The sequence below is a fragment of the Ovis aries genome, chromosome 1 (genome assembly GCF_016772045.2).
Source record: "Ovis aries strain OAR_USU_Benz2616 breed Rambouillet chromosome 1, ARS-UI_Ramb_v3.0, whole genome shotgun sequence".
Classification (NCBI taxonomy): Eukaryota; Metazoa; Chordata; class Mammalia; order Artiodactyla; family Bovidae; genus Ovis; species Ovis aries.
This window is the reverse complement of record NC_056054.1, coordinates 179,222,426-179,244,268: the sequence shown is the minus strand read 5'-3', so window position 1 is coordinate 179,244,268 and position 21,843 is coordinate 179,222,426. Positions and strand designations below refer to the sequence as shown.

General features: G+C 41.1%; 1 protein-coding gene and 1 non-coding gene across 16 annotated transcripts in view; both read right to left on the bottom strand.

The window, feature by feature from the left end:
• SIDT1 (SID1 transmembrane family member 1) overlaps positions 1 to 21,843 on the bottom strand; it is a 108,619-nt gene that overhangs the window by 23,102 nt on the left and 63,674 nt on the right. For 12 of the 15 annotated variants that reach the window (XM_060417760.1, XM_027980013.2, XM_027980017.2 and 9 more), the window contains 6 exons: positions 14,695 to 14,738; positions 6,431 to 6,502; positions 4,956 to 5,101; positions 4,078 to 4,151; positions 3,039 to 3,105; positions 1,272 to 1,345 (listed from right to left, as the gene is read on the bottom strand). In XM_060417760.1, the coding sequence (XP_060273743.1) occupies positions 1,272 to 1,345; positions 3,039 to 3,105; positions 4,078 to 4,151; positions 4,956 to 5,101; positions 6,431 to 6,502; positions 14,695 to 14,738 (477 nt within the window). Of the gene's footprint in view, positions 1 to 1,271; positions 1,346 to 3,038; positions 3,106 to 4,077; positions 4,152 to 4,955; positions 5,102 to 6,042; positions 6,087 to 6,430; positions 6,503 to 14,694; positions 14,739 to 15,863; positions 16,055 to 21,843 lie in introns of those variants that run through there. The other 3 variants (XM_060417769.1, XM_060417773.1, XM_060417777.1) reach the window with 2 other exon arrangements.
• Positions 16,394 to 16,503, bottom strand: LOC114111139 (U6 spliceosomal RNA). The gene has a single exon (XR_003587244.1). It is a non-coding gene; the product is annotated as a U6 spliceosomal RNA (small nuclear RNA).

Genomic DNA, 21,843 nt, shown 5'->3' with positions numbered 1-21,843 from the left:
CATTCTGGATGAAGAAGCCAGGCTCCCAACTGCCAGGAAAATCCCTCTTTCCACTTCACCATGTTCTGGAGGATGGAGCACGGCCTTAGGGGCAGCAGGCCCAGCTATGAGGCCCAAATCACTCACAGGTGAGGGAGCTTGTGCGAGTCCTTGCTTTTTTAACTAAGCCTTAATATCTTTATCGAAGTGAAGTGAAGTGAAAGTGAAGGTGAAGTCGCTCAGTCGTGTCCGACTCTTAGCGACCCCACGCACTGCAGCCTACCATGCTCCTCCGTCCATGGCAAGAGAACTGGAGTGGGGTGCCATTGCCTTCTCCTATATATATATACACATACATAAACACATTATGTATATACAAATATAAATATATGTATATTGATATATAAATTCAACTCAAATTCTCAATATATAATGATATATACGTGTGTATGTATATATATAATTTTATTTTTAAAGTTTTATTGGCCATGCCACATGTGGGATCTTAGTTTATCTAAAAATGGGGGTAATGAGACTTCTCTGGTGAGCCAGTGGTTAAGGCTCTGCACTGCCAGTGCAAAGGGCATGGGTTTGATCCTGGCCAGGGAACTAAGATCCCAATGCTGTGCAGTGCAGCCAAGAAAATAATTTTTAAAAATGATAATAATAATTAAAAATAATCTCCTTAAAAAGAGCAATAAAACTAAATAAAAAACAGTGGTAATAATAATCATATCTATCTCATGAGGTTGTTTAGTGGATTGAATGTATTTGTAGCTCATGCCCATAGACAAGGGTCATCACAGCTAGGGACTTGATATTTTCAAACACATCCCACCTTCTCCTTAGTAGGTTATTCTTAGAGCTGTTTCCTGAGCTCCTCCCTCCCCCAACCCCATACAGGAGTGAGAGAGGAATACCTAGTCTCAAATCCTTGATTTCATTCCTGTTTACCCTTGATTAGGGCTTCCCTGGCGGCTCAGATGGTAACAAATCTGCCTGCAGTGCAGAAGACCCAGGTTCAATCCTGGTGGGGGAAGATCCCCTGGATAAAAAAATGGCAAGCCCACTCTAGTACTCTTGCCTGGGAAATGCCACAGACAGAGGAGCCTGGCGGGCTATAGTCCATGGGGTCCCAAAGAGTCAGACACGACTAAGGGACTACACTTACTTTTGATTGAGGTAGTTTCCCACAATTGTTTCTAGTATTTTTTTAAAATACACATTCCACACCACATTACACAAAAAGGCATCTCTCATCGCCCCATGGGCAACCAGAGGACTGGGCTTACCTCAAGACACCCAAGGGGTGAGCACAGAGGAAGTTGTAGTAGCAGATATCCTGGTTGCCAGTGACGTTGACAACCTGTAAAAGCAAAAGCGAGAAGAGGAGACGCTGTCTGCCTCCATCCCCTGAGCCTGAAATCACAGAAAGCAGATGACAGCGCTCGCAGTGATCAACTGTCAGAGATTTACAGTGTAACCAGTGCTCCTTCTCAGCAGGGGATGAGTCATTATCTCCAGCCTCTACACAGTACAGACACATTTCATTTAAATGCTACCATCTTACTTTGAACTGAAATATTCTGTGCCCCTCATTAGGTGGCAAGGCAGAATTCAACTGAAAACATTTCCTTTGTTCTCATTGTAAAAGGACTCTGAAAGGATGCTAACATTGGGGCCTGCCTATCAAGACTGTCACAGTGCATCCTATTTTCTAGATGAACCCTGGAAAGGTAAAGAACTGTCCCATCCTTTGTACTGAATTGATAACCACAGGGCAGGTGGACATAAGGAGATATGTGGTCAGTTTTCCATATTTATCACTATCATTAAGAACCTTCCTAGACCACAGCACAGCTGTATCTTCCAACAGAGCCCCAAAGTATTCAGAGAATATTTACAGTATAAATCATGGTGCTCAAATCTTATAAAGTCCTTGTCCTCATCACATATTAAGTATGGAGTTGGTGAAATATTATTAAACTGTTGATTCTCTAATGTGGGTGTATATTGGAATCACAAGGAGTTTCATCAATATTGATGCCTGATTCCACTCTGATCTAACTGCTGGGGGGTACAGCTAGGACATTGTTATTTTTTAAAATCTCACAGATGATTTGAACACACAACAAAGTTTGAGAGCCATTGTGTTAGAAACACCTTTAGCCTGGTGCTATTCTAAATGGGTTTTTTCATGAATAATAGATCCTAGACAAGATCACTTATGTGACCTGGACCCTAAGATTCTACAAACATGCAGTGGGGATTCTCAAGCTGTTTTAATTATTCTTTTGTGTTTTTAAAATTCTGATTGCCTTTACAAAATCTATTTATTTATTTTTCATTGCAAAGGATCTTTGTTGCTACACGTGGGCTTTCTCTAGTTGAAGCTAGTGGGGGCTACTCTCTATTTGTGGTGTGGGCTGCTCATTGTTGTGGCTTCCCTTGTTGTGGAGCATGGGCTTTAGAGCACAGGCTCAGAGACTGTGGCACACAGGCTTAGTTATTCTGTGGCATGTGGGATCTTACCAGACCAGGGATCAAACTCGTGTCCTCTGCATTGGCAGGTGGATTCCTATCCACTAGGAAAGTCCTTTGTTTGTTTATTATTTATTTTATATTTCCTTTTCTTTTAATATTGTATTAATGAAGCTGCTCTTACTTTTACAAAAAATATTTACCCTCAATGATGGGACACCAGCTAAATTAGACATCAGGTTTGTTTGTTTTGGTCTGGAACTTTACCCATCATCCCACGATGATCAAAACTTCAGACTGGTTAAACAATAGACATAGCTGATAGACACCAAGACTAAATGAATGCAAGGTAATAATTTCAGATTGGTAGACAAAGTAATACAAGAGGTCTGTGATAAAACACTGGGGAACTAGATTTAAAGCTCAGTCAAAGACGACCCAATGGGGAAATCCTGTGGGAATCCGAATGAGAAATTAATTCTTGGACAGAGCTCTTTATACCTTTCTCTGTAAATTACAGCAAAGGTCTTTCTCTGCTGTGTGAAAGCTGGGATCTTGGGGTTTGAGGCTGCACTTACTGTTTGGTAGGTGATAACCAGCTGGATCACAGGCAGTGCATAAAACACAGCAATGGTAATGATGTTCCTATGCAGATAAAAGGAACCGCAAATGGTTATTTCCAAATTAACAATGGAATTTTTGCTCTTTTATTTTCTTTAAGTATCTTTCCACCCCATAACTGCCTGCTTAACTCACAAAAGTGATTAGAAACTGATTACATGGTTCCTGTTTCTCCAAACTTCCTTTCATACAATCATTTGCATAACAGTGTAAATAATACTTCTGGTTTAACGAAATTATCAATAAAGGCCTATCTCTTTAGGATATCATTAGATTAAAAATGATCAGAGAGTAGGTAATGGGTGATGGATCACATGAAGGGGATGTGGCTCTCTTAGCTACCTCTTAGTTCCAAAACACTGGTCCCACTATGCTGTGGAGTTCCACGTGACCCCCACTGGCTGGCTCTTGTTTCCCTCTAGCATCCGTGTCCACGTGAAAGGTCATCCTTCCAGAGAAAAGAATGAGAAGAGCTGCCACAACTCTCTGTCAGGGTTTCTGAGGGAAAAGAGGGGACCCAGCCAGGCACCTCAGACTTTCTGCCTGGAAGGAGGCTGGCTGCCTCTGTGTGGTCCATTTATCATTGGCTGATGGTATCATCTTCCCTCAGGGTGATTTCTAGCTATCCTGAGGTGCTCTAGGCATCTCATCCCAGAAATCACTGGCTCTCCCAAGAGTAAGTCCTGGTGAGAGAAGAGGGAATGGTCCCAGTTTAACATGCCTCCTGGAAGATGGTTTTGGTATCTTCCTGGAAGAGGTTTAGTGTCTCCCTAAAAACACAGGATTCCACTATTGTTCTTATTTATATTTTGTGTTTATTTCATTTAGGACTGGTTGCCTTTGATTGTGTTTTGTTTGTTTGTGTGTGTGTCTCCTTAAACACTGAAACCTGTGATTTGGTTCACTTATATGAATCACATAAGTTCACTGTGGCTTTTACAAAGAAAATTTTAATTTTACTAAAGAGAGCTATAGTCCTTCTCGTCATCTACTCACCAAAAATAAATCTTATACTTTTTGCTGACAATTCTTCGGTCCTTCCTGGACAGATCTGACAGGTAAAGGAACATCTGGGATGCCAAGTAAAAAGAGAATGCAAAACTGTACTTGGATTTCTTGCATAAAATACAAAGAAGAGCTTTACACATTTCAGTCTAATCCCTCATTAGGGATTAAAATTATTAAACAAGACTTTCCTCGTAATTTTGCTTTTCCTAGGATGCTTTTAACAATCCTAGTATTTCCCTTGGCTTTAGGGAAACTGGCTGATGTGAGAAACCCATTGGGAATTTTGAATGCTTCTTAAATCTCAAGAATTGGTTTCCCAGTTTTCAGAGATGCCCACTGTGTGATTCTTGAATTACAGAGTTGAAACCATGCCATTGACCTTCATGTCGCTTACTGGGTACAACATAGTCTGATACATATGAATCAGAAAGAAGTGAGCTTTTACTCCTGAAGCATTTTATGTCTGGAACCAGGGAGTTTTTCCAAGTACACCCTTCAGTGGAATCTTTTCTTCCACCTGGCTGGAACCCTTCCTCATCTCTGTCCATAATCAGCCACTTCAGACCCATGAGCATTTTAGTGGGTCTGACGTTAAATGCCATGAGCATTATGGCATTGTGTGCTCTGTTCTCTTTACTGTTGTCACTTTTTCCCTCCAGAAAGGAGTGTTAATTAACTGAGTATTGCTTTTAGTAGGTAGTTAAACTTTATCTAAAAAGCCCCCTGAGAACTTTGACTTCCCCTGAAGAAAGAAAGAAAAAAAATATATATATATATATATAAAGGCAATTGAGGCATTGTTGAAGCTGTATTTGACCCCTTAACTTTCTGTCCTCCGGAGGGTATGGCCAGGCAGAGAGAGGTACCTTGGTGCGGATGATGTTCTTATCGCTCTCAATGTCTGGCATGGTGTCAAAGTCACTTTCCTCCACGGAGCTGTCAGTGTCTGACTGGCACGGCTGTCTACCATCAGAGGAGGACATCTGCCTGCCAGGACTGGAGCTTGACTCATCTGAAACAGAGGAGACCCTTCTGCCTTCCCAAGCTGAGAAGAACCCATGGAACCCATCTCTCTCTCTCTCTGCAAAACACAGTGCTGACTCATTCTTGGACATGTTGTGTTGGTAAAAGCCAACTCCTTGCCCACAACACATGTTCTCTCAATTCTTCCTCAATGGACTTCTGATTTTCCTTCTATTTTTATGTTTAAATCACCTATTTCTAGGGCTGAATCCAAAATATAAAGGCATCTGCTCTGTTAACTCTTTGGATGAAAAGATAATGTGCTTATATTTCATGTTTCATACTTTGAAATATGAACATAAATATATAAACATACACATGCATGTACTTATGTATAGCATCTACCACATGTATATGTAAGCACCCACATATCCAGCAGCTATACATTTCTCATGGATAAGGTATTTGTACACTGAAATCCCCCACATGCTGTATCTGTGATTATATAATGGAAACCACATTCTCAGGAAGAATCCTTGTGTTCCTGTGAATGTTTCTGAGAGCAGATGGGAATTTGTGCAGCTTAATGAGCACATGAGCCAAGCCTACCTTCCACTTTTATTTCTTCTGTTCAGATGGTTAAAGAAAAAAAAACACAACGAAACCCTGTTCTTGCAGAGCCATAAATAAGTCTCCGGCACTGAGCCCACATGCTTCTCAAACTTACAGAATAACAGGGCAGGAATACAGGATTCCCAGCCCCTCTATACTGACAGCTTAAAGCACACCGTTCATAGACCTGTAAGCATCATGGAAGTGTGTGGAAGCATCAATGCCCTCCAGCGCTAACAGGACAGGGATCAGAATTCTGTCCCCTTCAGGCCACTTAACCAGCCTGGGGGTTGCCATGTGAGTGACTGGGTGGCAGTGAGCAGGTTCAGTTATGAAGTTAGCCCAAATGGAGGATTGCTAGGCTTCAGTCATGTTCACCTGCTGCACAGCCTCATCTTCTGACGCCCTTACTCCACTGAAACCTGAGAATGAAACAATGGGTCAATCGATGTTGGGCTCCCTGACATCAGACTCTTGACGCATTTTCCACACCCTCCACTCAGTCTGGGTATGAAAAAAAAACCCACAGGAGTTGACAGCAATGGTCACAGAAAATTCTGCTTGAATGTGGCTAGCAGACTCAAGAAACAGATCAATAGAACCAGAAAAAAAGCTGGAAGGAAATTTCCAGATCACCCAGTCAATTAATCTTATATGACGACCGCCTTGCCCACTTTCACAGTTATTAGTGGCTGGAGGGCCACTTGTATCCTATTCTTGGGAGAATCAGGAGACACTTCCATGAATGGACTCATTGTAAAAATACCTATTGCCCCGTAATTGCTCCCTTCAGGGGTACTGGCAGCAATGGGATTTGACACCGACATATTTCCAGAGCCTGTTAAAAAGAAAAACAAAGAGGTAAACACTTTGTTGTCTAGTTGCTAGAATGAAAGGACACAACTCTAAATAGTTTGATTTTCTTTTCACTCTAATATAAGGAGTCTGCAGGTCAATTTTATGGTCTGCAGGCCAAATCTAGCTCGCCACCTGTTCCTGCATGACCCTTAAACTAGAAATGGTTTTAAATTTTTTTAATGGTTGGAGGAAAATCAGAAGAGCAATACTATTTTATGACAGGTGAAATTTTAGATTTTAAGTGTATATAAAGCTCTACCAGAACACAACCACTCATTTGAGTCTGGCTATGGCTACTTTTGGCCACCAAGGCAAAGAGAAGCAGTTGTGACAGAGACTCCAAGGCCTGCAGAGCCTGAAATATTTACTATTTAGCACTTTCCAGAAAAAAAATAATGTTGCTGATTCCTGCTTAACAGTACTGCAGAATCACAAAGAGTGTGGGTCCTGGAATCACTGTGAGAAAGGTCACCCCCGAACATAAACACCAGAAATAAACTTCTGTGATTAAGGCACTGTAATTCATAGGTTTATTTGTCACAGCCATTAGCCATTAGCAGCACCCTAACTGTCCGTCTAGTCAAGGCTATGGTTTTTCCTGTGGTCATGCATGGATGTGAGAGTTGGACTGTGAAGAAGGCTGAGAGCTGAAGAATTGATGCTTTTGAACTGTGGTGTTGGAGAAGACTCTTGAGAGTCCCTTGGACTGCAAGGAGATCCAACCAGTCCATTCTGAAGGAGATCAGCCCTGGGATTTCTTTGGAAGGAATGATGCTAAAGCTGAAGCTCCAGTACTTTGGCCACCTCATGTGAAGAGTTGACTCATTGGAAAAGACTCTGATGCTGGGAGGGATTAAGGGCAGGAGGAGAAGGGGACGACAGAGGATGAGATGGCTGGATGGCATCACGGACTCGATGGATGTGAGTCTGAGTGAACTCCGGGAGTTGGTGATGGACAGGGAGGCCTGGCGTGCTGCGATTCACGGGGTCGCAAAGAGTCAAACACAACTGAGCGAATGAACTGAACTGAACTGTAGACAAGGTTAGCCCTGACAGGAAAGAAATTACTGCACTCCTTGGAACAAACAATAGTGACTACAGGAGCTATGTACAGGAATATTGGTTATTTGGGACATAACACAGAGATGGAATGGACTTTCCTGATGGCTCAGACAGTAAAGGATCTACCGGCAATGCAGGAGACTGGGTTCAATCCCTGGGTCAGGAAGAGTCCCCTGGAGAAGGGAATGGCAACCCACTCCAGTATGCTTGCCTGGGAAATCCCATGGACAGAGGGCCCTGGCAGGCTGCAGTCCATGGGATCACAAAGAGCTGGACACGACTGAGCAATGAACACTTTCACTTTTTTTCAGAGATATAATAGGCGTGTCTGTTGCCGAATGGCTGTTGGCAGTTAGAGAAAAATATTTCTAAGATGGTGCTCCTCAAACTATTCCAGTGAGGTTTGGAAAGCCCCAGAGAAAACTGCCTCCTACGCTTCTCACTGCTTATTTGAAAAGATGCTCTCCCATTGAGTTTGTCCACTTCTGAGAATTAGGAGGAGCTGAACAAAGAGAACACAAAAAGGACGCAGGCATCCAGGCAGTTTCTCTGACTCTGACTTAGCGCCACAGTATTTCCGGAAAGCCACAATCATTTGTGAAGACACCTGAGAACATTTCTCTGCTGCCTCCTAAGCTTTGTCAGGATCTGGGATATTGTCAGGCTGGTGGGAATTTCCATCATGTGTCTTCTTCCTGAGAGGTGAGATTGCTTGTATCACACTACAGGTGAATAAGTCTGTGAGTTAACTAGTCAGTGTCTTGTACTCTTGCAGAGAAATCTATTTTCAGTGAAGACATGTAGGATAGTGTATATTCTCATTGCAAATATATTTCCATTTCTTCTTTGAAAATATCATGTTATTCTTTACATTAATGCTACAGTATGCAACACACGTAAAAGAACCAAAAGCCTCAGACAATTCATTTATTTGTCACAATCAGCTCTTTTCATCCAGCTTTCAAACTTCATTCCCACTGGTGGACAGTAAGAACCTTCACAGTTTGGGGAGCCAATCTGTAGGCTTCATCATGTTTTTACTCTTTGTGGGTCTATTCCTTTCCTCCATGGAGAAAAAATAATTAAATCTTAAGTTCAAAACATTTAGCCAGTGATGAGGAACAAAGCAATACCCTTGGAGACTCAATTTCCTCCCTCCTTTTGGTAGCCTAGCCAAGAGCCAGCTCAGTTGGACAGCAAGGCCTCTGGCTAATGCAACATTCCTGGCAGGCAAGGCTATTCCCAGGGCTCTCACAATGGACCTTGGCATTGTTCCTAGGCTTGGAGACTCCTTGATATAGTTCTTACTATTTAGAGAGAGTAGATGTTCCTTGGCTTTTCTTGGGCTTACCCATAAATATGTAACATGGTATCAACACCATCTGTGCTTTTCATCCAACTTCAAGGCAAAGAAACAGGTTACTTTCAGACTCTTAAGAGTGAGAGATTAAATCTTTTGAGCACAGTAAGAGTATTATGGGAAGATGCCATGTACAGTTTGACTGACTGTCCTTGGCCAAGGGCAGATTTGGCTGCAGTTTGGGCAGAGCACTTTGCTGCCGCCACTACTGTGGGTAACAAGTACTATTACCACTATTACCACCACCGCTAGTACTGCGCCTAAGGCTTCCATACCATTGCTGCGCTCGCTGCTGCTACGACTGCTGCCACTACTGCTGCCTAACATAGTGTCTGACACACAGTAAGTTTCTGATAAACGTTAGGCAGCAGTAGTGACAGTAGTGTGTGTCAGACCCTCTTTTAAGTTCTTTCCAAGAATTCATTCATTTTTCAATAACCTTGTGACATGGGTACTATCACTATCACCATTTTAAAGATGACAAAAAGGAGGCACAGAAAGATCAAGTCATTTGTCCAGAATCACGCAGATAGTGGATAGATAATGGTTCATTGCACTGATCTCAGTTAAAATTTATCTTCTTAATTGAAAAAAAAAAGGAAGGAATTTTCCTTTAATGTATGAATAACTGGCAGCGAGTGTGTTGCTTTTATAGTGCTCATTTTTCAAAAGAGACAAGGAGTTGAGGCATATTTGCATTTCCACTCATATATTCAAAAAAGGTACCTAAGCACAATATTCGTTTCTTAGTTGGGCTGCTGCTGCTTGCCTGTAATTCCTTATAGTGTCTTCTTTCTATCAAGGTCATTTGTGTGTGTGTGGGGGGGTGTGGGGGGTGCGGGGAGGGCAGGCAACTCTCACAGAAACCACCATTCTGGTCTCTTCCTTATGTGATGTAATTTTCACATTTCCCTTAGTATCTTTCACATTTTTCCCCTTTTCAAGCCTAAATTCCCTTCTTTTAATCATTAACTTAGGTCCTTGTTTACAGTGTAATTTAAAAAAAAATTACATGTGCAAATAATGAAAATGATACTAAAAGCATAAACCACAGAATTTCAGATCTTTTCTGTTCCTAGGAAGCCCTCTGGTATGGGAAATAGATGCGTGCGTAGGATAATGCTTGAGTTCCACCGTGGTGGGGGGTTGAAGAGGTCTGTGGGAGGCAAAGTGTTTTTGTGTGTGTGATCAAAAGAGGCAAAAAAAAATGCGAAAACTAAAATCAAAGCAAGAGTGCAAACAAAATCACTGTTTTGTTAGGCAACAACTTCACTAAAAAGAAAAAGCCAGCTGTGTAGGTTTGTTCAGACTTGGATGATTTCTGCACTCTACTCTGGCTCACAGTTGAACAGGACCTGGTTTCAGTATAGTCCCCAGTCCCTTGCACTCCAAAGCAATCACAACACCAACAATTCTGTGATGGACAAGAGCATCAAAATTTTCATATGCAGTGCAATTGTTTCAAATCTGTGCACAATTAAATAGGAGATTGGCCAACACGGGATAACAATATTCTGTTAACTTTTCTAATGTCTAGAAAGGCAAGAACCAAAGTACTGCCTCCCAAACTTCAAATGTGATTGATGCTCCCAGAAGACAAGCCATATTTCTGTTTAACTGTATGGTATATAGAAAGCAGAATTAAACACAATATACCAGTTTATAGGACAGACTGAGATGTTCTGGCTGGGAACAAGCAAACATATAAAGTTGTGAATGAGCTCATCTTAATGAGGAAACTTGTTCTGGTATGTTTTTCTTTACACGTGAGCCCTTTGCCATCTGTCTGCTTTGCTAACTTAGAATAGGATATGCTTGCCTGCCTGCCTTTTATATCAATTGCTCCATGTGAGGAGAAAAACTTCATTTCATTTTGAGCAGGCTTAACTCCTTCAGGGACTTCACATTTATAACTGTCCTGCCCCCTGCTGTCTCTCGCCTTAGAAGGTTGGAAGCTAAGAAGGAGTCCGAAATGATGTGAATGAGCTGCTGTGAGGTTTCATTTCTAAGCCAGTTGGCTACCTATTCCAGCTGGTGTCATATATTAACATGTCAAATGTTAAGGAGAAAATAAGAAAGGCCACCCATCTTTTTAAGCATGTAAAAGTAAAATTCCTCTAGAAGAAACAAACAGGCAAGCAAAATCAAGGAAATTTGGAAAAATCGATCAGAGAGTCAATACTAGAGCCGAGACCCGTTACCACAGATTCTGAGGACGGCCTGTGCCCGCCCCCCACCAACTCCTCTGCACTCAGCACATTGCTTGTCTTCTCCCTGCCAGACCCTGCTCTCTGCTGGGAGGCTGATTCAGTAATAGCTCCGTCCAGGGAAGGATCTGATTGGTCATTTGGTTCCTCAGTCTACAGACTTGTCAGGTTTGTCCAGCTCCCCTTCCTGAGAAAGTACCCTCCTCTTAGGCTGCACACAGCATCATGGTGACAGCTCACGTGTCCCAGAGGCCTGCAAGTGACGCTTCATCGGTCTCTCTTTCAAGGTGGTAACTGAATTTCTGAACAGGCTCTTTAACAGTGATGCAAAGTGTAGGGTTTCTCCACTGACAGAGTCCCTGAGTGAGAGAATGGTAGTTGCTCGGGCGTGTCTGACTCTCTGTGACCCATGCATTGCAGCCTGCCAGGCTCCTGTGTCCCTGAAGGAAATGTTTCTAGAACACGGAGGCTTGCCTGGTGTCCCTCAGATCACCAGAGAGGCCCCTGTCTTAAGTGACAATGGAGAATACGGGGTCCATCCAGTCACACCACAGTAATCACGCCCCTTCTAGCCCAAAGCTTCTCTTTACAAACACTATTTCCACTTCATCTGGGCTCCAAGGTCTTATCTCCTTCTTCCCATGAAGTATGAAAGAAATTCTTTTGCTTTTTTAGTTCAGTTGGAGCCAGTGTCAACAATTTTCAAATAAGACTGACAAACTGCAGGATAAATCAATCAAAAACAAATGCAGAGGAGCTAACAGATCTTCCAGACGCAGCTGTCCTATTGTTACTACTGTAATTAAGAGATGCCAACCGTTCCGCGAATTGCAGGGACCTGGCTCCATTTCCTCCACCTCAGGCACACCTAAGGTGAAAGCATCAGGCCCAGTTCCTCTGATGTCTAGCTCCACCTTGATTGAGGCAGCCAACAGGCCAAGTCTAGTGGGATCCCCTCTTTCAGACTCTGCTCCTAGCATTTTTTTCTAGGCTCTAGGCCCCAGGGCACTTCCTGTATCTCTGAGCTCAGTTAAACTTCCTGTAACCTCTGTGGGCACCCTGATCCTGGCCCTTCTGTGTCCTTGCTCTTCTCCAGAATTTCCTCCCCTGAATCTCTCACATTAGACTACAGGTAAAATCCCTCACTTGCTTCTGTCTCTTGCTCCAGACTGCTTTCTCAGTGATCTGCTTCCTATGATCAAGAGTCACTAACTGGTTCTTTCCTAGGATGGAGATTGTCTTCTCTGCTCTTTTTTGGAGCACTTGACTCTTGTCTCACCAGTGGTCATGAGCCGTCTTTCCCCGTAGCCTCTCTGCATGACAAAGGTTCCTTTCGTGCATGTGTGCTCTGTCACTTCAGTTGTGTCTGACTCTTTGTGACCCTATGAACTGTAGCCCACCAGACTCCACTGTCCGTGGGATTCTCCAGACAAAAATACTGGAGTGGATTGCCATGCCTCCTCCAGGGGATCTTCCTGATCCAGGGAAGGAACCCACGTCTCTTGCATCAGCAAGCAGGTTCTTTACCTCTAGTGCCACCTGGGAAGCCCACAAAGGTTCCTTGCTGCTGCTGCTGCTAAGTCGCTTCAGTTGTGTCCAACTCTGTGCGACCCCATAGACGGCAGCCCACCAGGCTCCCCAATCCCTGGGATTCTCCAGGCAAGAACACTGGAGTGGGTTGCCATTTCCTTCTCTAATGCATGAAAGTGAAAAGTGAAGTCGCTCAGTCGTGTCTGACTCTTAGCGACCCCATGAACTGCAGCCTAAGGCTCCTCCACCCATGGGATTTTCCAGGCAAGAGTACTGGCGTGGGGTGCCATTGTCTTCTCCCAAAGGTTTCCTTAGTAAGTAAGTAAAGTCGATCAGTCGTGTCCGACTTTTCGCGACCTCGTGGACTGTAGCCTACCAGGCTCCTCTGTCCATGGGATTTTCCAGGCAATAGTACTGGAGTGGATTGCCATTTCCTTCTCCAGGGTATCTTCCCGACCCAGGGATTGAACCCCGGTCTCCCACATTGTAGACAGACGCTTAACCGTCTACTTCCTCCTAATTTCAAAGCCCTTTGGCATGAACATTTCTATTTTCTAACTAAGCTAGGATTTTGTTCCTGTATTCTCACCTGTGCCTGGCAACCCACATTTTTAAGTCAGTGATTCTCAGTTGGGGGTAGGAGTAGGGGGAACATTTTGCTCCCAAGAGGACATTTGACAATGTCTGAGGATATTTTCTGTTGTCAAAAGGAGGGCGTGTATTACTGAATTCTAATAGATGGAGGTGAAGAATGTGGTTAAACATTCTACAATGTATAGGGCAGCTCCCAACGACAAAGAATCATCTGACTGTAATGTTGAGTTTGAGAAACCCTGATCCTAGAGAAGGATAACCTAACCCTAATTCTATAAGCAGGCTTGACTGATCTTAGGTAAATAGATTCCTTTGCAGTGACTGGTTTAGAAATAAGCGTATGATCCACTCTAGGCCAATGAAACATGAAAGAAGCTTTTAGGTGCTTCTGAAAAAGCCCTTCCCTCTGGACATTGTCAGTGAGGACCCAGCTCACCACCAGCACTGGGGGAAAAGCAGAACCAGGGGAATGGCAGGCAAAAGGACCTGAGCCACTGGATTTAGTGAATCCTGAAGCCCACCCTTTTTGCTCAACTTTCAGGGAGAGGAAACACTCTTTATTGTTTAAGTATGTTTGAGATAAACTTTGTTGTTACCTGCAGTCACATGAATCCAACTGATGCATCTTTATTTATTAATTTTTTGGATCACTCATTCATTTCTGCTTGCCATCTGAAGGGTACCTCTAGCTCTGAGCTAATTTTCAGAGCCTTCTTGATCTTGTCAACACTAAGTAACTCATGCTGATTTAGGCTTTTTAGAAAATAGGACACATATAAGGTACCAACTTCCAGTTATAAAATATAAGTCCTGGGGATGTATGGTAAACATGGTGACTAGAGTTAATAATAATGTATTGCATATTTGAAAGTTGCTAAAAGAATTGATCTTAAAATTTCTCACCACAAGAAAAAATTACGTGTGGTGATGGATCATCTTGGGCTTCCCTGGTAGCTCAGATGGTAAAGCATCTGCCTGCAATGCAGGAGACCTGGGTTCGATCCCTGGGTTGGGAAGATCTCCTGGAGAAGGAAATGGCAACCCATTCCAGTACTCTTGCCTGGAAAATTCCATGGATGGAGGAGCCTGGTAGGCTACAGTCCATAGGATCGCAAAGGGTAGGACACAACTGAGGAACTTCACTCGTGGTGATGGATGTTAATTAGATTTCTAGTGGTGATCATTTTTCAATCTATACAAGTATAGAATCATGTTGTACACCCAAAACTTATACAGTGTTATATGATTGGTTCTTACTAACTCTGCTTTCTGTAGAAAGACTACAGATTAGACCACTCTGGGGGGATGGGAATCAACAGAGGATTTGGAAATCACAGAAGTCAGAGAGACAGAAGTACCAGATGGGATATTATCTTTTACTTGACATCAGTTTGAATTGAAACCAGGGGTTTCTCTTACCATCATTGGAACCAAAGCTTCCATCGGTGGATTTTCTCCGAAACCTGCAGACAAAACACACACACATGTTCCTAAGACAGCAAAAACCTCAGCATTTTACGTTTGTTCCCATAGACTTTGTTGCAGATTTCTCTGCTGGGATCTCAAATGGGCCTTTGGATGTACGGACACTGGAACTCTAACACACTGCTGGTAGAACTGTAAAATGGAGCAGCCACTTTGAAAACCCATTTGGCAGTTCCTCAAAAAAGTAATCCTACAGATGCAATGTGACCCAGCAATTCCACATGTAGGCACATACATGCCATTTGTTTCCACATTCATTTATTTTCCGATCATTCACATGCCATAAAATTCATCCTTTAATGTGCAGAATTCAACCAATTTTAGTATGTTCGCAAAGTTGGGCAACCACCACTATTCTCTATGTCCAGAACATTTTCATCATCACCCAAAGAAATCTCAAACAATAGCAGTCACTCCCCATTCTCTATTCCCCCCTGCCCCGGGGAACCACTAATGTACTTTCTGCTGCTATAAAATTGCCTATTCTGGATATTTCATGTATAAATGGAATTATATTGTATGTAGTCTCTTTGGCTTCTCTCACTTGGCATAATGCTGTGTGGTAGCATGAATGAATACCTAAGTCTTTTTTAAATGTTTAATTTTACTGGAGTATAGTTGATTCATAATGCTGTACTAGTTCCAGGTGTACAGCAAAGTGATTCAGTTGTACATACACACACATTCATTCTCTTTTAGGCTCTTTTCCCATATAGATTGTCACAGAATATTGAGTAGAGCTTCCTGTGTTATACAGCAGGTCCTTGTGGATTATCTACCTTATGTATGTATGTGTGTGTCCATCCCAAGCTCCTGATTTATCCCTCCACCCCATGTGTCCCCTTTGGTAACCAGAAATTTCTTTTTGATATCTGTAAGTCTGTTTCTGTTTTGTAAATGAGTTTCATTTATATCTTTTTTAAAAATGAGATTCCACATAAGAGTGATATCATATTTTTCTTTCTCTGTCTGACTTAGTGTGATAAACTCTAGGTCCCTCCATGTTACTGCAAATGGCATTATTTTGTTCATTTTCGTGGCTGAGTAATATTCTATTATGTGTGTGTCCGTACACACACACACACACACACACACACATATACCATATCTTCTTTTTCCATCCCTCTGTTGATGGACACTTAGGTTGCTTCCATGTCTTGGCTATTGTAAACAGTGCTGCAATGAACATCAGGGTGTATATATCCTTTCAGATTATGATTTTCTCTGGATATATGCCGAGGAGTGAGATTGCTGGACCATATGGTAATTCTATTTTTTCTTCTTTATTTTTTAAACTATGAAAGTATGATAACACATTTATAAGAGACTCCAAAAATACAAAACAAAGTTACATATAGTTCCACTATATATTACAATTATTTCTTAAAGTAGGTAAATTAAGATTTTTAGTTGGAGTTTCAACATCAAACTCTCAAAAATTAATAGAATGTATAGACAGAAATGTAAAAGGAAAAATCCCAGAGGGATGGTATGGGGAGGTGGGACGGGGGTTCAGGATGGGGAACGCATGTACACCCGTGGCGGATTCATGTCAATGTATGGCAAAACCAATACAATATTGTAAAGTTATTAGCCTCCAATTAAAATAAATAAATTTATACTAAAAAAAGAGAAAAATATGGAACACTTCATGAATTTGCCTGTCATCCTTGTGCAGGGGCCATGCTAATCTCTATCTCTGTATCGTTCCAGTTTTAGTATATGTGTTGCCCAAGTGAGCACTGGTAGTTCTATTTTTAGCTTTTTAAGGAACTTGAATACTGTTCTCCATGATGACTGTATCAGTTTACATTCCCACCAAGAGTGGAGGAGGGCTCCCCTTTCTCCAAACTGTCTTCAGCATTAATTGTTTGTAAACTTACAAAAGTGCTCCTTTGATTGCTTGCAGTCTCAGTTGGAGCACTCAGGGTCTTCTGCTGCAGTGCACAGACTCTGGCTGTGGTGATGGGCTCAGTAATTGTGACGGGGGGCATAATTGCTCTTCAGCCCAATCAGGGATCAAACACACATCCAAGGTGTTTGATACATGTTTGATCCCTAGTTGCACTATAGGGTGGATTCTTAACCACTGAACCAGCAGGGAAGTTCCTATTGTTTGTAAACTTTGATGATGACCATTCTGATTGGTGTGTGTTGATATCTGTATGTAATTTTGATTTGTATTTCTCTGATAGTGATGTTGAGCATCTTTTCATGTGCTTTCTGGCCATCTCCATGCCTTCTTTGGAGAAATGTCTATTTAGATCTTCTGCCCATTTTTTTTGATTTTTTTTTTTTTTAAACATAGAGCTGCATGAGCTGTTTGTAAATTTGGGGGATTAATCCCTTTTTGGTCACTTCATTTACAAATACTTTCTCCCATTCTTTGGATTGTCTTTTTGTCTTGTTTAGGATTTCCTTTGCTGTGCAGAAGCTTTTAATTAGGCCCTGTTTGTTTATTTTTGTTTTTATTTTTATTACTCTAAGAGGTGAATCAAAAATAGATTGCTACAATTTACATTAAAGGATGTTCTGCCTATGTTTTTCCTCTGAGTTTTATAGTGTCCAGCTTTACATTTAGGTGTTTGATCCATTGTAGTTTTTGTGTGTGTGTATGTGTGTATGTGTGTGTGTGTGTGTGTGTGTGTGTACAGTGTTAGAGAATGTTCTAATTTTATTCTTTTACATGTAGCTGTCCAGTTTTCCCAGCACCACTCATTGAAAATACTTAAATCTTTTTATGGCTGGATAATCATAGCTATTGTATGGATATACCAAGTGTATTTGTTTATACTTGATGTACACTTTGACTGTTTCCACATTTTAGCTATCATGAATAGCACTGCTATGAATATTTGTGTGCAATTTTTTTGTGTGGATATGTGTGTTAAATTCTCTTGGGTATATATCTAGGAATGGAAGTGCTTGGTATGAGGTAACTCATTAACTTTTTAAAGCTGTTTTCCACTGCAGCTTGATAGCAAGAACTATTTTATATTCCTACTAGCAATGTAGAAGTTTCTAGTTTCTCTGACATCATTATTAACTCTTGTTATTTTTCTAGTAAAATTTTTTATTGTAGCCATCCTAGTGGATATAATGGGATATCTCATTGTAGTCTGACTTGCATTTCCCTGATGGCTAATGATGTTAAACATATTTTCATATGCTTATTGGCCATTTATATATTTTCTTTGGAGAAACAGCAATTTAACTTAAAAAGGCCCTTTTAAAATTAGGATATTTTTATTTTTATCATTGGGTTGGAAGGATTCTTAATATAGTTGTGGATACTAGACTATTATGGATATATGATTTACAGACATTTTTTCCATTTTTTGTGTTGTATTTTCATTTTCTTGATAATGTCCTTTAAAAATACAAAAGTTTTAATTTTGATGAAGTCCAACTTACCTATTTTTTCTTTTTTTACTTGTGCTTTGGGTGTCATATCTAAGAAACTATTACCTAATCCAAGGTCACAAAGATTTCCTCCTGTATTTTCTTCCAAGAATTTTATAAATTTGACTCTTTTATTTAGATCTTTGTTCTATTTAGAGTTTGCTTTTTTGTATGTTCTGAGGTAGTGCTGAAGCTGAAACTCCAATATTTTGGCCACCTGATGCGAAGAACTGACTCATTTGAAAAGACTCTGATGCTGGGTAAGATTCAAGGCAGGAGGAGAAGGGGACAACAGAGGATGAGATGGTTGGATGGCATCACTGACTCAGGACATGAGTTTAAGCAAGCTCTGGGAGTTGGCGGTAGACAGGGAAGCCTGGTGTGCTGTGGTCCAAGGGGTCATAAACTGAGTGACTGAACTGAACTGAGGTAGGGGTACAAGTTCATTTTTTTTCATGTGGAAGCCTAAGTATCTCAGTAGTATCTGTTGAAAAGAATATTCTTGTTTCATTGAATTGTCTTGGTATATCCTTGTCAAAAATCAATTGACCATAAGTGTAAGGGTTTATTTCTAAACTTTCAACTTAGTTTCATTGATCTATATGTCTTATGTCAGTTCCAGAGGGTTTTTTTTTATACTTATTTATTTGACTGCACTGGTTCTTGGTTACGACACCTGGGATGTTTTAGTTGTGGCATGTGAACTCTTAGTTGAGGCATGTGGGATCTAGTTCCCTGACAAGAAATCAAACCCAAGCCCCCTGCACTGGGAGTTCAGAGTCTTTGTTCTTTTTGCCATGATTATTTTTCCTATCTGGGATCCCTTGCATTTCCATATGAATTTTAGGATCAGTTTATCAATTTTTGGAAGAAAGTCAGCTGAAACTTTCATAGGAATTGTGTTGAATTTGTAGATCAGTTAGAGGAATATTGCAACATCTTTTACTTTATATCACTGCTATAATGGATTATCACAATATTATGGTTTACAACAATACAAAATTTATTATTTTCAGTTCTGGGTGTCAATTCTAAAATGAGTCTTATGTGGATAACATTAAGATATCAGCAGGGCTGCATTCCTTCTGAAAACTCCAAGGAAGAATCCATTTCTTTGCCTTTTCCAACGTCTAGAGGTAGCCTGCATTCCTTGAGGCATGGCTCCTTCCCCATCTTCATATATGTTACTCTAACCTCACCTTTCCTCATCATACCTTCTCCTAGTTTGACTCTCTTGCCTTTCTCTTATAAGGACCCTTGTGATTACATTAGAATGTATAATTACATTATATATTACACAGATAATCTAGGATAATCGCCATAATTTTATCACATCTGTAAAATCTCTTTTGACATGTAAAGAACATGGTCACAGGTTCTAAGTATTAGAACATGGACATCTTTTGGGGGCCCTATTCTGTCTACTATACCATTTTAACAATATTACGTCTTCTAATTCATGAATACAGGATGTCTTTTCATATATTTAGATTTTCTTTAATTTCTTTCAAGGACATTTGTAGGTTTTAATGTACAAGTCTTATATTTAATTTGTTAAATTCTTTTCTTAAGTATTTTTTTTGACGCTATTGTAAATAGATCATTTTCCTGATTTCATGTTTGAATTGTATATTTGCTAGTATATAGAAATACAATTGATTTCTGTATATTGATCTTGTATCCTATAATTTTGGTAAACTCAGGGTTCTTTTTAGAGATAATGAAAGTCAGATAGTGGTGATGGTTGTGTAACTATGAATATGCTAAAACCACTGAATTTTTAAAAGGAGCAGATTTTATGGTTTATGAATTATATCTTAATAAAGTCACGAATGTGTTTGTTCTCTAGTTGAAGTTTTGTGTGTGTGTTATTAATCGCTTGCCTCCTTATCTGTCTTCCTTTTGAACAATGTAAGTTCTATTAGAGCAGGGATCTAGACTGTCTTATTCATCACTGAATCCCTAAACTTTGGGACAGGGCCTGGCACCCAGGAAAGGATAAGTAGACATTTGTTGAGTCATATTGTTAAGGAGAGCAGTTACAATTGGGTCTGATGGGTCTAGCTGGCAAATGAGGCTCTAGTGAAGTCCCTCTAAAAAAAAAGCAAGTTTAGTGATATTAACTAGCAAGCAATTATACAAACTGATAAAAGATGATTGGGTTTGTATTAATTGGCTTTACCCACATTTGCCCTAGGTTTTGGAGCTGATAAAATTCTTTATTAGAGAAGTTCAGTGATTTACAAAGCTACTGTGAGGCAGGCAGTATATAATGAATAAAAGAAAAAAGAGTAAATGAGAACTATTCTAGACTGGTTGGAAAATGGCTACACTTCTTCTTGTATTCAGCCCATTCAATCAAAAATGGAGTCTCTATCTTCACCTCTTGCATCTGGACTGGGCTCATCACTTGATTTGACCAAGGACACCAAAGGGGAAGTGATATTGTGCCCCTTTAAAGCCTACGCTTTAAGGAAGCCCTGCATTTTTGTGCAATTTCTCTTGGCGATACAATAAACCAGGGCTCGACTGCTGGAGGATGAAGGGCAAAGCACAGCTGAGGCCAGTCTGGAAGAGCCAGTGTTTCTCTAACCTGCCCAGTAATTTCACACTATGACCACCCCAGCTGAGATCTCTGAAACCTAGTGCATGCGTGCATGCTAAGTCACTCAGTCATGTCCGACTCTGTTCAAGCCTATTATGGACTGTAGACTGCCAAGCTTCCCTGTCCATGGGATTCTCCAGGCAAGAATACTGGAGTCGTTTGCCACGCCCTCCTCCCGGGGATCTTTCCGACCCTGGGATCTTTCCGACCCGGGGATCTTTCCGACCCGGGGATCGAATCCACATCTCTTGTTTCTCCTGCACTGCAGGCAGGTTCTTACCACTAGTGCCACCTGGGAAGCCCCAGAGCCTAGTCCAGAGTCCAAATTAGCAGAATCATCCAGCTGACCCATAGATTTATGAGCAAATATAAATACGTATTGCTGTATGCCATTGAGTTTTTATGGTTGATTTTTATGCAGTGTTATTGTGGTAACAGATAATTAATACAGGAATCAACAGGACAAGTAATCAGTATTATGCACTTTGAATTCAATGTCCGGCAGGGTGACTGAGAGGATGGAATGAGAGACATGGATGCAGTCAGTGCTTGACTCAGAGTATCATTGCAGGGGCTCCATAAATACTTGTTAAATGAACGGTAGCTTGGAGGTGGGAGGGGAATGGAGTTGAGCCAAAAAAAAAAAAAAAAACCATTAAAAAAGAAAAAGAAAAACCAGAAAAAAGCATAAAACCACTTTGGATTCTGAGCTCCCTGAGGACAGGAGCCATGTCTCTAATCAATGTTTTCACCCTCATCTCACAGCATGTGCTGCAAACACAACAGGTATTCGTAATAAGGAACAGGAGGCTCGACAAGCAAATGGTATTCTGCTCCAGGACTGGCTTCACTTGCTTTTGTAGAAAACTTTGTGATTTCTGCTCAGTTCAATGAAGGAAGAGTTCTGTTAGCATTTTCTCTCATTCTGTTTCCCTAGTTAGATGCCAAGAGTTCTCATGTCTCCAGATCTCTATTTTCAGTTTGCCTGTATTTGGAAAGATTCTATGTTTGTGCAGCTGACTGTAGCACAGTAGTCTGGAGTGGCCAGAGATTTCAATAGAGCCTTAGGCCACAAC